Genomic DNA, 15,674 nt, shown 5'->3' with positions numbered 1-15,674 from the left:
CACTTATCTACCTATTGTCTATATTAAGTTCAATATTAGGTAACCACTATCTTCCTTCCTATTGGTGCAACACCTCTTTTACTTACTACACAAATCAAAGTTGTTTCACGCACTATGTATGTGCGATTATTCTGACTTAGGAAAAGTTTTCCATCAAAGCTTCGGTACAAGGTATTTTGGATGCCATTATCACAATATAATACAGGCGGGTCGGTCTATGGTACAGGCGCCATTTTTCGAAGTAGAAATGATGCAAATTTATCGATTGGAAGCAAGGGAAAAGACAAATAGGGAGATAATAACAATAGTTTTGGCTTTGGAAATAAGTAAGCAAAACAGAGTATTGGCATGTTAGTTTGAGTTTCTATGACCATCGATAGAGAGCTCTTTTAAAGGCAAAGACAAATAGACTCATATAAAGGTGGGAATAGGTACTATCGTGTGTGTGTGTGTGTATATATATATAACTTAAAGTAAATATTGAAGATAAATAAAGTTTCGCTTTCTGATGTCTGAAGTGAGTTTTGTAACACTTAATCTGACAGGGGAACACTTGAAAGTATAATGGTATTATCGTAAAAGCTGCACGTTGCAGATAAAACAGAATTGGGACTTTTATCATCGTAATTATGTAATATATCTATCCCATATACCATTGATTTATGCTTTATTGAGTCATTATTCTCTGATTCATTAGGTAATGATGCAACCTCAGTTAGAGAATTAATGCCACTCCTCGCGTTAATATTGTAAAATTTAAACCCGAAATAACAAAGAGCAAGACCGATCAAATGACTATTACCATTGTAATTTAAATCACTTATTCTCCAAACACCACCACCAACATTAGTCTTATGTATAGGGATAGAAAGGTTTCTAATGTCCCAAAGTGAAAGTGTTTCATCGTAACTACCTGACCAAAATAAGTGATCTTGTGAATAATCATATTTTTCAATGCATGTCACACCCATAGAGTGCGCATTCAAGTTTTTAATGACGCCATCATATATGGAATTACTGTTCGTTCTCAGATCCCATAATGAAATTACGCAATCATCGCCTCCAGTTGCGAGAATATTGCCATGATTATTATCTAAAAAAGATAGAGTCCAAACTTCAGTCTTATCATGAGCAGTAAACTCGGTATCGATGAACTCCATATCTTTAATTACAAACACTCTTCCGTCAGAGATGCTATAACTTGTTTTCCTAGCAGAATAAATCAATTATTTAAAAAAAGTGAAAAATTATTTAATAGAAATAAATTGAAAAAAGAGAAAAACTTACTTTGTTCCATACATCGAAACGGAAGAAAGATCCAAACCTATAATGTTATTGTTGTCATCTACATTTTCCGATCTAATGCTGTTTAATAATGTGTAATTTGAAGATTCAAGGTCAACGGAATAATACTTAATTGCCTTATTTGAGCATAGACATGTTATTAGCTCTAAACTGGAGTTCGAACAATTATGGTCGTATTCACTATTCGTATAGAAATCGCTGCCAAATTTATCCCATTCAAAATTAACTACACCTGATTCAGTGTTTATAAATAATTCAGGTTTGGAAGCATCTTCAGTTAATATTGCTTTAGGGTTTCTTGAAAATTCATCTATTATTTTCTTTCTATTGTAAATTGAAACTCCCCCGACTCTTCTTTGCGTTTGTTCGTCTTCAAGAAAGTAAAGTCCAGCTCCAAGGTAATCACTGTTTTTCCTACTAAAATAAATACAATCTGAGGGATATTTGCATTCAAGTGCAGATAATATTTCCATTTTTGATATAGAAATTCGTAGAGTATGACTTTTTAGTACTGAATAAAATTTAACGGCTGTTATGCTTGCGCTGACAAAACTTTAAAATTTGAATCACAGTGCATATATAAGTTTGTCTATTCTCTCCAGTTGACCAGCTAATTCACACCTTACTCAAAGTTATCCCGAATTAAATATTCAAAATTTAATCAGCATTATGTAAAACACAAAGATAATCGCTTTTCAGGTTCAGTATTTAAATCTGCGGGTGACATAAAAATAGAGGGATAAAATAGACGGTTGTCATACTGAAACGTAACAATTACTAAAAGAAAAAAATGGAGTAATAAGAGCGGTCTATTTATATACATGTTACGATATACGAATGTAAGCATGGCCGAGACTACTAAGCTGCAACCAATAGTTTTACCTATTTTAGTGAGAACAGTTTTAAATATCTACGATTTTGCCTCTTCATATATAGTTTTAAGTTATTTTAATAATACAAATGACAAAGGCAGATAATTATAACTAAAATTACGTGTGTGGTCACATGACTATAATGCATGATGCTCGAAAAATAGTACTATTGAAATTTGTGCGTTTCAACCAATAAGTTTAAAGGATCGGACCTGACTTAATTTGACAAGGAAGTATTTTGAGAAGAAATGGCTCCTGCCGTAATAAAAGTATGGAATTTTCACCAAGGAAAAACAAATGCAGATTGACAGAATTTTAACCTTTTTTAAATATACGTAATTAATTGCCATATTACAGAAATCATTTTTTTCTGCAATTACTGGGTAAATAAGCGGGCCATAGTTTTTTTTTGATTTTTATCCAAGACGTTGGTAAATATGAAATAGCTAGGGGCGGAAATGTAAGGAGAGAAAAGAGAGAATTGAATAGAAATATAAACTGAGAAACGTGCTAAGAGTAAGTTAAAATAGTAGACAAGTTAACAAAGAGGGAAAGGGGAAGCTGTATTTTATTGGAGGTTACGAGAGTTTAGTGTAGGAAGTGCACTAAAGTCTGGGACCCTCAGTGCCTTATTATTCCCAAATAATGAGGTGATAGTGACTATATTGTTTTATTTTTGAGAAATAAAAACAAAAGCATACAGATATCTGCTCTTATTACCTTCTTTGCTTGTATTGTTGCTGTAGAGCTTTTTACTAACTTTGAAAGTGGTTTTTTGTTTTCACAATTGCTTAAGTAATTCATTAAAGAAAAATAAGGATGAAACTTTCTAATTGAATTTTTGTCCAAGGGGCACATCTCCTCTTATTAATTGACCTTTACAGGGATCGAAGGAAATTTGTAACTTAAATAAAACACCTATTTAAGTAGGTAGGTTTGTTGTACAATATACAAGTTAAACATTTGTATATTCCAAATCTATTTCAAATTGCTATATGTACTTGGCAATAGAAAACATCTTAACAACTTTTAAAGTGGTTAAGGGGTGAGAAATTCATAATTAATATATAGAATAATATTTAATACGAATTAAGGCGATTATATAGGAGAGGAATCAATTGCAAATAAATTCATTTAATTGGAATATAGACGAGGTGCGTAAGTAATGCCAAGCTCTTCCAACTTATATTCTTCAATGGAGCGTTTAGGTTACGACCGTTCGTTGTTAAGGGCTGCGGACAACCTGTCTCCATTGGAAAAGGCAGTTAAATATTCGAGCTCAAAGGTGGTGTTGCAAAGACTAGTGGTCATAAGAGAATTTATAGATATTTGCTACGATATAGGTTTTGTGAGCACAGTAAATTCGCTACTTCCAGTAATAAGGCGTTTGTCTAAGGACACTGATGAGGAGGTTAGGAGGGGAACACTGAGTATATTGGGAGATTTTGTCGGATTTTTAGTGCAGTCAGAACCTGAAAAAGGTTACAAAACAGTTATATCTGGTGTTATTCCAATAATTAAGAGTGTTCTTCTTGAAGGTATATACGACGATGAGTCTCTTGAATGTAGAGGAACGGATGACAAGAAAAAAGGATCACTTGAAGGAGGAAGAGGGATTAAAGCAAGAGCAGCATCTAACAACAGACAAGTTGGATTGAAGAATTCAGCAAATTGTGAATTCTCCCAAAATTCAAGTATTTCTGTTAAGGAAGTGGCTTGCCAGGCGAGTATAACACTCTGTTCCCATCTGAGGCATTCTGACAGAGTCCAGTACATTTTGTCTATTGGCTTAGCACTAGCCAATGACCTTGAGAATGAGGATTCTAGGTGTTTATCAACATGGATGTTAAACGGACTGGCAGAGTATGTTGGCAAAGATTTGTGCAGACAATACATAATACCTCAAATGAGATGTCTAGGTGATGATCACAGTGAGAGAGTAAGAATGTTTGCGGCAATGAATTTATGTGAGATCATAAGAATAAACAAAGAAATAGGTGATATATTTCCAACATATAAAAGACTTATACTTTACGATACATATATGGTTAGACTTTGTGCAGTTAAGGTGCTGTTGGGTATTTCAAGCAGCATAAACATCATTTCCGAAAATAATTTTTTTTGTTTGTTATTAGATTTAAATCGTGAGTGTGTTCTCGTCGATGATATTAGAATTGAGTATCTCAAACAACTTGGACCTTTAATTACACTTTTTCCCGAACCTGAAAAAGTACCTAATGAGATACTTGATCTTTATCTTTCAATGGATACCATGGAAAATAATGCTCCAAAAGATGAATATCTAAATGAATCAATACATAATACTGACATTCTTAATGTGAATTCAGAATATAATGCTAAAGAAGTTGATAAAATGGATATTAAAAACGACATTAATATTAACAACAGTTTAGTTTGTGTGGATACGGAAAACACTCAAGACAAACTTGCAGGCATTATGGACGGTATTTTGAAGGATGAAATAAAGTTGCTCCCTTTTGGCAACCAACTGGGGCTTACATTTGGACAAGGGGGTATAGAAGATCCTGCGTATTTTTGTTCATTTAGTTTTGCAGCAGTTTTTTCACATGTGGGGTCTTCAAATTGGGATAGATTTTGTGAATTATTGTCACGTTTGGCAGGAAACCCTAGATATACCGTCAGACTTCCAATAGCAGCTTCAATTTCATTAATACTTGCTAATGCATTGTGTCCTTGTGAAAGTGAGCATATGAGTGGATCTTGTTACTTTCCGAATTTAGTTAATAATAATGGTGTTGGAAACTATTTGGAATTATCCTTCTTATTAAAGAGTCACAAGGATTCTGGATCAATGAATTCAAATTTTGACCGTGATGAGCAAAACAATACCATAAATAAGGGTGTTGATCTTTTTTACCATACTAATATTAATGGAAATTCGGGCAGAAGTTTAAATAAAAGCGTGCTTACTGGAAACATGTGTAAAATTACCTGTTCATGCTCATGTTCCCATGTTTCCGAGAAACTTGAGCCACTTTTATTGGTGTTAGACAAACTTTTATTGGATAGCAATGTATTGGTAAAAAGAGCAATACTGGGTTGTCTCTCTGACATTGTCAGGTGCCTTCCATTTGAATATCAAATAGAAACAGTATTCAAAAAGCTTCCTTTAATACTTGAAACATGTGCTAGTGACTGGAGAAGCAGAAATATACTAGCTATACAAATGAGGAGGATATGCATTGATCTTCACTTAAGAAACAAGTTAATAAGAAAGCAGTATTGTGTAGACAAAAATGAGTATGAATATTATAATGGACACGGGATATTTACTGGGAAGCACTCTCAGGAATACATATCGCCTATTGCTTTCTCACTTATTCTAGATCCGGTATCAGCAGTTAGATTAAAAGCTATAGACTGCATTTCGTCGCTTCTTAGACTTTCTTCGCCTTATATATGGAATTATTTTCAAAATGGAGGTAATTTGCACGATTTGCCATTTCCAATTCATCCGCCTTCAAAAGACTCCGAATGGACTAAAGTATTTGTATCTCCTAACATGGGAGAAAATTGCAGTGATAATTCTCTCTCCTCTTCATCAATTTCTACCTCATCTTCCACATCAGATGGTATTGGGAAATTGTTGAACTTAAGCCTAAGTTCTGCAACTTTGGATTCAGGATCGACAATTGGTGTTATTAGAGACAATACCAACCACGACATTGGATATGAATACCAGAATAACAGAAAGGTGGAGGGGAAAGAGGTAATATCTTTACTGAATGAGATGGCACTCATTTGGTGCATATTAAAAACGTTTGCTATATCGACCAAGTACCATCATAGGCAAGAGTACATTAAAATGTGTGATAGGTTTATAAGAGACATTCCGAGAGGTTTTTTTAACACTTACTTTTTAAATCCACTTATATTGTTAACTTCAGATCCAGTTAGAAACGTAAGGTCAACGTGGCTAAGGATAATAGGACCTCATATAAAAGAGAGTGGTAGGCTGGCTCAGTGTGGCAATATAGTGGCTGCATGTAAGCAAATGAATTTATCAGAAGTGGACTCTGAATGTATTAGAAACTTCCAGAACATTAAATTTTTGGATAAAAGTAAATTAAAACGCGTTGATTTGTTTTCAGTAAAGGATATATCAGCGGTTATTGAAAGAACAAGCAAATACGATGATATTCTTAATTGGAACCAACAACCACTAATTAAATGCTTTAACTTATATTTAGAGGAGGTTATTGGATCTTTGTGGTGCTTAGACAATGTTCCGGGGTCAGTTATAGACAATAGTGACAGCTCTGCTGTACGAAGGAGTTCACGAGGAAAGCCTTCTACGCTTCCTTCTCTAGTCTACAACTTTAAGAAGCCATATTACTCTAGTGAAAGGTGTTCGGACTTGACTATGGAATACGAGATGATGCTTATGGAGGTCAGGCCTAATTCGCTGCCAGTTAAATTCAATCTAATACACCTCGATCCCGTTATCACGTCTGATATTAATAGTATTTTTGGCGTCAACGATGTTAATATTAAAGATGTATTTCCAGAGAACGCCTTTTTCAGACCGCAACTTTATAGGAGAACTTCGCAGGACAGCAAAGAATTTAGTACTAATGATGATACAAATAACATTCACTCGGATGAATCCCTTAATACGGTCTTGTACATTCCAGGTATTTACAGAAGCTATGACAAATTTACATGCCCAGTAGGTACCGATAATATTTACAACGAGATTAACAGCAACACTAGTAGTTCCGTTTCGTACATGGGTGGCAGAAACAGGAGTAAGAACACTAGCGGCAAGAAAAAGAGCAACGTTACCAGAGAACACAAAAACAGCAGTGAAGCAGGGAGTGATAAAAATAAGAATGCTAACTCTGCCTCGGGACAGAAAATCATTTCAAGAAAAAAAAATCAGGGTAACAAGAACTTGTTTGTCCCTTCTATTAATGTTATTGGCAGGAATGGACAGAATGATTCATTTGATCACAATCTACATGAAGCAACGAGAAATGTTTTCATGGTAGACATAACAAGAGCTGCAACAGACGATCTTTTTTGATTGCTACCTCAACTATGACTTTCTTCTGACCCTTGTAAATGATTTACATGGTATACATTATATTCCATATTGATTTCTATGTGCACTTTACGCTTAATGGTTTTTTATTGTAATGTTATTCTTTTTATATGATGTATAAGGCGTCTATGAGACAGGGACTACGGGGGATAAAAGTAAACTTGTTTTCCCCGTAGTCCGAGATGTGAATTCCCTTTGTAAGCTGTACTTGTTTAATTTGAGTGTTTATTGTGAAGCTTATTTAATAAACATACTGGCTCTATGGGGAGGCGGTTAAAAAGAAGATTAAAAACAATACATTATTGATGTACAGCCTCACTTTCCATTCTTTTAAGCTCCGCCTCATCGTCGGACCAATTATTGTCAATGATGTCGTCAACTTCGTGTTCGTATTCTGCTATTTCCGGGTCGTCAACAATTGCTTCGGGGTAATTAGTATTACCATCTTTGTCATTTTGTGAAAAACCCTCGTCTAATTCGTAATTTACATCCTCTTTCAGTAATTCATTCATTTCTTCGACAAATCTTTGGTCATCTTCGTCGTCTGTCTCTTCTAATTCTTCTTCCACTTCATCGTCATACTGAGCAAGCAACTCCTCCTCAGACTCTTCTGCGTTTTCAATCTCTTCAATTATTATGTTTCTGTCATCAATAATTCCATCGACTGGAACCTCCTCTCCGAAGTCTCCCTGTATGCTCCTCACCTCATGATGAATAATTTCTTTTAAGATCTTACCCTTAATGTTGTAGACATTAATTTCATTATTTCTAAAGTACAAATATGATACTCCAATTAATAATGAAATCAACGATCCTAATATAAAGTGTTTCTTGAAATTAGACTTCTTATTTACATTGTCTACTTTTTCTGTCTTTAGAGACGTTTTATTATTTGTTTTCACCAAAGCTTCCTTATTATTCATTTTGTTATTCAAATTTAACAAAATACGACTTCCGTTTTTCGTAAATAAAACTACAAGAAAAGACCCTTGTTTTCTGTTAAATAAAAATCTATATACGTCTACACTATTTGAATATTCAAATTAAATTATTCCATAAATCATGTGTATAGGTACAGTCCATGTTATGACTCCAACTGCCACTTTTGAGTCAATGTAGGGAAAGGTTATGCAGAATCTCCCCTTCTAAATGTAAACGAAGTAGTTATTACTTTCTTTTTTATATTCCCCTCTTCCCCACTTACATTTCTAGATTTGATACACAAATAGATGTACTAGCCAAACCCAAATGGGGCTGGAAATATTTACTCTCTGTGTGTGGCGCCTAGAGGCCAGTATTTCCGAAGGGGCTAACAAGCAGAAACGGTTTTCCCGTATTCCCCTACATCTAAACAAATAAGCAGAACAACCAAAAATGCAGCTCAAAGAACTAAGCAATCGAATTTTTTTTGTGAGTGTAAAGGGAAAGTACACGTCCTACAGATGAAAAAGATAAACCGAGATTTTTGGTGGTTTGCATGTATCCATGCTTGCCTACGTGCTTCTTGTTTTATTATTACTTTATCCCTATCTATATCTGTCCATCTGACCATCTACCTACCTATCTACCTGCCTATTTGTCCATTTTCTTGTTTGTAATGCCGGATGATTGACTGCTAATATGCTTTGTGTTTATGTGATTGCTACCCCTGCCTCATATATCTTTGAGTTTAAGGGTCAAAGAAGGTGGGGATTAACAAATCTTAGGGCGTGTGATCAATTTCAGTAGACTAATTCGGGATTATTAATATAAATAATATACAACAGTCGCAGTAACAAGATCAATCATTTGCCGTAACTGTACCTATATCATTAATTGAAGTTGAGGCTGTGCTGTGAGTAAGTGGGGTTTCATTATTGCTCCTAGTTGGAGGCACCCATAAAGAGTGGTTCCGGCATTCATCTTGAATAAGTTTTAAATAAGAATGGTGAGTTTCGTTAATAACTTTATGAGCATAGCTAGCAGGTTGGGGTTCTCCAAAGTGCCCATACATATTAACCTTTTCAACATCATTATTTTCAATAGCTTTATATAATCCAAACCACTTTCTTATTCTGTCGATAGTACCCGGAAAGTATGTTTCAACATCGTCGATATCATTTAACTTTGAAGCATGAGGGTCACAAACCCGAATGCAAACAATCTTCCAGTCCAGTTCATCATCGTCAATGAGCGCTAAACAACCAAGAGTTTTTACTGGTATAACTCCCCCTCGAGGCAGTGCTCCGGCTCCTATTTCAACAGCATCAAGTGGGTCATTGTCCCCGTGACAAAAGTCGACGAACTCATCACCCTTTTTGTTCGGGTCTTCCCATGTTTGTGGAAACGCTCCGTAATTCCATGGAATTGGTCCTGGGTACGACCTGAGTTTTTCGAGCTTTCTGTCTTGAAGCAAAGGTGTGTATTCTTCTTTAGTACTCATCTCAAATTTTTTGTTTGTTAATTTTGGAATCTCAACTATCATATTGTACAATAAGGGAGTTTCTGAAAACCATAATGGGACGTCGTGCCATGGGGAAATCCTACGGCCCTCTTCATTTTTAAAGTAGATTCTGTAGTCCACTGAATCTTTTTTCCCGACTTCTTCTCTTGTTACAAAAACCGTTCCCAGAGTTTTTATTGAGGGTTTCACGATGTTTTCCTCCAGTTCCTTAGAAAGTGCCCTCCATGCTTCCTCTACATCTGTAATTGCAGAAGCCTCAATTGGTGGTGCCAGTGAACTCTGGGTTCGCAACAAACAACATTCTGATACTTCTTCAGTCTGAGGATTGTCATCAAATACAACGCTATTTTCACCGCAATTGTAACCCAAGTGTAAATCATCTTTTTCTTCTTGTGGTGTGACTTTGCCGTCCTCTTTAGATTTTGGACCTGAACCCATTTAACCAATAAAAAAAGTAATTCAAGCAGATCTACAACAACAGAAATGGATATAAATATGGAGCAAAGTGCTTCTCACCTAGTTATAGTTCGTATATTACAAAAATACAGTCGATGTTCCTTTTATTGTGCCAAAAAATGGAATCAGACTTTAACGCAACATAAAACTATTCGTCTACCTATTCTCTTTTTAAAACTTTAAAACTCCAAATACCAATGATCAAAGCCACTATCTTCTGTCTTTAAAAATATATTTATTGACTTTTCGCAATTGAATTATTTAATAATTGCGAAATAATTTAAAACTTTGATGACCAACTATCCGCCAAAAAAAAGATGTATTTTAAATTCCCTCTTATATTAGACTTCTGCCTTTCCCCTCCAGTTTTTTGTTAAAGTTTTCCTTGTTTGATCCTATAAGAAATTGAATCTGCTCCTAAAATGAACTTTATTTCGCTAAGTATGCACAAAATCAAACGTTCCTAATTACACCTCGTCATCAAAATTGATTTTGAAATTTCTTATTTAGTTATGACATAAATCAACCTCTTTTTTAAGGTCTGCTATATAAACTTTATTTATATTCATTTTTTGCTGTATACATTACAATCCGTCTCTATTAATTATTTTTTCCTTTAGAATGTACTTTAGGCGGGAAAGTTGGTAACCTTTATGCAGACTAGTATGCGATCTCCGACTGAACAAAAGGTGCTCAAAAAAGAAACACTTAGCGGTTTGGTATGAAAGGTGATAGGAGAGAATAGTAGTTGAGACATTAACAGAGAGTTCACTGCTTGATTCTATTTTGGAGCAAGACGAATAATTAGTGTGAAATTTTTAAATGATGTAGTTTGAGTCAAACTGCATTAATAATACAAATTAATGAGCTATAAATGCAAAATACAAAATGCACACATTACTAAGCGACCCGTTTTTTTCTAGAGTGAACAAGCTAAATGTTAGGTTTTGGAATGAAGGAAAGTGTGGTAAAAACGACTTGAGGGATTGCATAGGTGATATGTACAACGTTGAGGTCGATTCCAACAGAATAAGAAGTAACTATGAGTTGGAGTTTTTTTCAGGTGAAAAAGGATACAGTAAAGGAAGGATTTCCAATTTTAACCTGTTATGCCTGATATTTAAGTCGTTTAAGGGTAGTTACATGCTTTTATTTGTTTTCAAATTGCTATCTTTAGTGCTCACTGGATTTTTGGCATTTTCACTTAAAAGATTCCAAGACAGCTTTGGAAACGGATCTGAATATGTAAAGGGAGTTATATTGATTATTAATCAAATAATAGAAGTTACGTTTAATATATACGCCGATTACTATACAGAGTTGTTACACATAAGAGTACGTGGTGCTTTGACTCTATTCATTATAACTCAAATGCTTAAAGGTGGTAACTTGAACTTGAATAACACAGAAAATGAGTCTATCATACATAATACCCGAAAAAAATCATTTAATGATACTAAGGACTTCGCTAAGGTTCAGAATGTGATAGCCGTGGACGGGGAGTTTACTGAATATATGATCTCTTATGGGATGGAACTCATTTTGTTTCCATTTAATTTGTTTTTTATCTTTAGTCTAACGAATATTTTTATTGAAAGAAGGCCAATATGGATATGCATTGTGATATTAGTTGTATTAGGTACAATAGCGATCACATCTCAGTATATTAGTAGTCACAATAAGAAATATTTCATGGAGGCGAGAGATGAAAGAATAGCATGTTTAACGAAATCAATATCAGAGAATGATGATTATTTGTTAACAAATATGTTTTACCATTTTTATATGAATATTGTTAAAAATTTCAGAAGGATAGAAATGAAATTTAACAAGTACAGGAAGTATTGGTTTTGTTTGGGTGAGGTTATGTCTTATTGGATGGAAATATCTTGCACAATATCTATATGCTTGTATTGTTACTTTAGAAAATATTCAAATCTTGAGGTATCATCTATACTTACAAACTGCAGTTTTGTAGTACCAACATTAGTAAGGCCAATATCTTCAATAGCATACTTTATTTACTACTTGACTGAGGCTATAAATGCGTTAACAAGACTCAAAAATGTCATAAACAATTACTCGGATGATTATGTATTTTGTTTAAGTGAAAAAGAAAATGTTTATAGTGACTTATCTACAATGAATAGTATTGAGCAAATATGCATTCAGAATTATGGGAGTAATCGAAATTCTGGGGTTTCTGAAGTGGTTCTTAGGAAAGGCGATATAAATATAATTTTAGAATCTAAAGTTTACAAAGATAAGCCGAGGTTGGTTAGTAAAATGTTTAATGAATTACTTTTTTCAAACTTCAGTGTTGAAAACAACCATACAACATGTGAAAAAAGCAGTTTTAAGATACTTGTGACTATTAATAACAAACAAATTCAAATCCCAAACCTGCGTCTTATTTCGAAAAATATTTATTACATTAATCAGAAATCATGGCTTTTTGAAAGTGATACTGTCAGAAATACAATTATATGTGATAAACCATTTGTCAACTCCCTTTGGAATATTGCTATTAATGTGTCTCAATTAAGTTTTGACATTGAGAATGGAAGCATTAATGTTTGGGAAAACATCAATGTAAAACAGATAAGTCATGGACAAAGGATTCGAATTTCTTTAGCTAGAACCATTTACAATTCTTTTTTTAGCAGTGAATTGGAAGGGAAAAAACAACCTTGTATTTACCTTATTGAGAATATCTTTGATTGTTTGGACAAAGCTACTAGTTTCAGGTTGCTTCATGCTATGTTTAGAAGAAATGATCCTTTTTTTGGACTATTTAACTCTGCCTTTGGACTCATAGTTCTAAGACCAGAGATGTTGGAATTATTTGTTTATTCTATATACTACAATACATGTTTAAACTCCGTTGAGTTTACTGCAACAAGTTCAGAAAAAGACGAGGAAAACTGCATCAAAGTAGTTGATTTAAACGATAATATTTCTGTCTCATATATAGACGTTGAAGCACTACTTTCTAAAAATCCATCGTCTTATTACAAGGTAGTTCAAGACTCTCTGAGCGACAGAAGCACGCCAAAGTCGTTTAGTTTGGCCAATTTGGGAACAATCGAACTTGAAAACAAGTACAATTTGCACTCTGCTTCAAAGAATAGTGAATCCGATTTTTCATTTGAGGTTTCTGATAAGGTACGTTCAATGGATATTAAAAACAATCAAGATCAGAGTTGTAATTGTAATAATGACGAGAGCGATAATGATGGTGATGATAATAGTGATGCTAATGATGAAAAGCCATTTATTGGAGAAGTTAAACAAAACATTAAAAGTTTAAAGGAAATAGATACTTTATACGACTTAAATAATAAAAAAATGGTTACGAGTTCACTCTTCTACTATTTATTTCAAACAAACGACAAAATAAGATATAAATACAATACAAACATGTGCAAGGCAACAAACATAAAAAGAAATAAAACAATGATTTCATGTTACCTGCTTTTGTCAATATTACCAGTTTTGTTATTTAAAATACTTGAATATATAATACTCAAATACATGTGGAATTCAACTAATATATCAAATTACCTTCTAAGATACGTCTTTTTGAGTGCAATTATTCTTGTAAACTACTTTATCACAATATTTTTAGAGATTTCTATTGGAATTAAATCCGCAAACTATATTCACAATACAATATTGTACAGCTACTTAACCAACTCAAGTATTGCAAGGATAATTCCTGCTTCGAGCATTATTGGACATCTTTCAAATGATCAACTCGTCATTGACTACTGCATTACAAAAAGAATTGGACAGGTCATAAATCATCTAAACAAAATTCTTGCGTTTATTATAATTTCATTCCTAACAAACTCTAACAAGCCTCTTCTTTACCTTCCGATAGCAATGCTTTATTTCATTTTCATTTACTGGAATTACATATCATACTTTATTTACTCATGCAGAGTGCTCAGACTAATGTATCTAACCAGTTTAACCTCTCTTACAGATGTTGCACACTCCATAAACTATGGCTCACTTGAGATCATGACAGGAAACATTGCCGCCTATATTCAGAATCACAGTACCGTAAAAATGGAATCTATGCTGGCGCCTCTTTATGGTCAAAATGTGATTTTTACATGGCTAAGGCTTCGAATAGATTTCTTATTGCCGATATTACTTACCTCAATGAATGTATTATCGCCGATATTGATGTCTGGTATTGGAATGGAGCAATCTATTTCTGTGAACATGTTTATATATGTGATAGGAATAGGTTTGACTATACCAAAGATAACATCTAGTGCATCTAAATATTGGGTTAAAATGGAGAATGAGTTGTTGGCAGTTACGAGGATGAGGTTGTTGTTGGATGTTCTAAAGGATGATAGATTTGAGAAAAATTTGTCTATAGTTAAGAAAACAGATTCCTCTTCAGTGTTAAGCTTGTGTAATGTCGAGAGCAGATACTACAAACTGGGTAATGATCCGTTCTTTTTTAAGGTTAATGATACGAAAGAACTCCAGTATAGTATCTGTCTAAAGAATATAAATTTAGAAATAAGAAGAGGAGATGTGATAGGAGTTGTCGGAAGGACGGGATCAGGGAAAACTACACTTTTAAAACTGATAGGAGGAATTTTAGAGACAAGTTCAGGAACCAAGACAATATACACTGATGAAAAAGATTACATCGATTTTAAAAGTATATCGGATGACAACGGGGTTTACAAGATGAGAGACTCTTCATTGAAGATATTGGAATCTATATCAAAGACCTCAGATATTGACCCAAATGTAGTGCTTGATTCTATTAAAATGCTTGAATTGCTTTCTTATGTTGCTTATCTACCTGTAAGGGTGGATTTTCCATGCAATATTACCTTAATGGAGGTAATTGACCCTATTGGTGAGCATCCAGTCCAAAAGATAACATCCATACTTCGTCTGTTTGGTCTAATTGGAACCGACGAAGATCCGAAAAGTAACAAAAACGGTGAGATGACTTTGACCATTGAAGCACAAGGCTACTACAACGATATACTCAAAACACCTTTGAGTTATTTTAGATTTAATAAAATTCAACTCAGATTTTTAATTTTGGTCAAGTTTTTGCTGAATTCACACAAATACAGACTCATACTTATAGATGAACTACCGAATCACACTTTACTATATAATGGAAAAAGTTACTCAGTTATAGACTTTATAGTTAAAGAATACTTCAGTCATGCATGTGTAATTGTAGCAACTCATGGAATTGAAAACATTTACACTATAAATCGCGTTGTCCTTGTTAAAAATGATCACACTGTTTGTGAAATAAAAAAGAAAAATTAGAACCACACTTTTTACTTCCGATAAGTTAAATATTTTAATATTTTTTAGGCTTTCACCGTACCATACACTTTATATTTATTTCCCTCAAGCTTTTTAACATTTTAAATTTTTTTTGTTTTCATTAGAATCATTCACATACCCTCATATGGAACACCCTCAAAGTGGGATTTATATATTGTCCTTTGTAGAT

The 15,674-nt window shown here is 33.8% G+C and overlaps 5 protein-coding genes across 5 annotated transcripts; 2 read left to right on the top strand and 3 right to left on the bottom strand.

Annotated features, from left to right (window-relative positions):
* Nucleotides 1-533: 533 nt before the first annotated feature.
* FG379_003609 (WD domain) lies at nucleotides 534-1,778 on the bottom strand (the record flags this gene model as incomplete). The annotated part of the gene is made up of 2 exons (XM_067329238.1): nucleotides 534-1,209; nucleotides 1,288-1,778. The coding sequence occupies 2 exons, from the start codon at nucleotides 1,776-1,778 to the stop codon at nucleotides 534-536; spliced, it is 1,167 nt and encodes a 388-aa protein (XP_067185415.1).
* Nucleotides 1,779-3,342: 1,564 nt separating this feature from the next.
* On the top strand, nucleotides 3,343-7,245 carry FG379_003607 (HEAT repeat family; the record flags this gene model as incomplete). The annotated part of the gene is made up of 1 exon (XM_067329236.1): nucleotides 3,343-7,245. One exon carries the CDS (start codon nucleotides 3,343-3,345, stop codon nucleotides 7,243-7,245), a length of 3,903 nt encoding a protein of 1,300 aa, XP_067185413.1.
* Nucleotides 7,246-7,562: 317 nt separating this feature from the next.
* Nucleotides 7,563-8,186, bottom strand: FG379_003606 (uncharacterized protein; the record flags this gene model as incomplete). Its single annotated transcript, XM_067329235.1, has 1 exon — nucleotides 7,563-8,186. The coding sequence occupies one exon, from the start codon at nucleotides 8,184-8,186 to the stop codon at nucleotides 7,563-7,565; it is 624 nt and encodes a 207-aa protein (XP_067185412.1).
* Nucleotides 8,187-9,043: 857 nt separating this feature from the next.
* Nucleotides 9,044-10,144, bottom strand: FG379_003605 (uncharacterized protein; the record flags this gene model as incomplete). The annotated part of the gene is made up of 1 exon (XM_067329234.1): nucleotides 9,044-10,144. One exon carries the CDS (start codon nucleotides 10,142-10,144, stop codon nucleotides 9,044-9,046), a length of 1,101 nt encoding a protein of 366 aa, XP_067185411.1.
* A 906-nt stretch (nucleotides 10,145-11,050) lies between these two features.
* FG379_003604 (uncharacterized protein) lies at nucleotides 11,051-15,484 on the top strand (the record flags this gene model as incomplete). The annotated part of the gene is made up of 1 exon (XM_067329233.1): nucleotides 11,051-15,484. One exon carries the CDS (start codon nucleotides 11,051-11,053, stop codon nucleotides 15,482-15,484), a length of 4,434 nt encoding a protein of 1,477 aa, XP_067185410.1.
* Nucleotides 15,485-15,674: the final 190 nt, after the last annotated feature.

This window comes from Cryptosporidium bovis (assembly GCF_009768925.1).
Source record: "Cryptosporidium bovis isolate 45015 chromosome Unknown contig_8, whole genome shotgun sequence".
NCBI classification, from domain to species: Eukaryota; Apicomplexa; class Conoidasida; order Eucoccidiorida; family Cryptosporidiidae; genus Cryptosporidium; species Cryptosporidium bovis.
Note: the sequence above shows the minus strand (reverse complement) of the source record. Positions and strands in the feature narration are given on the sequence as shown.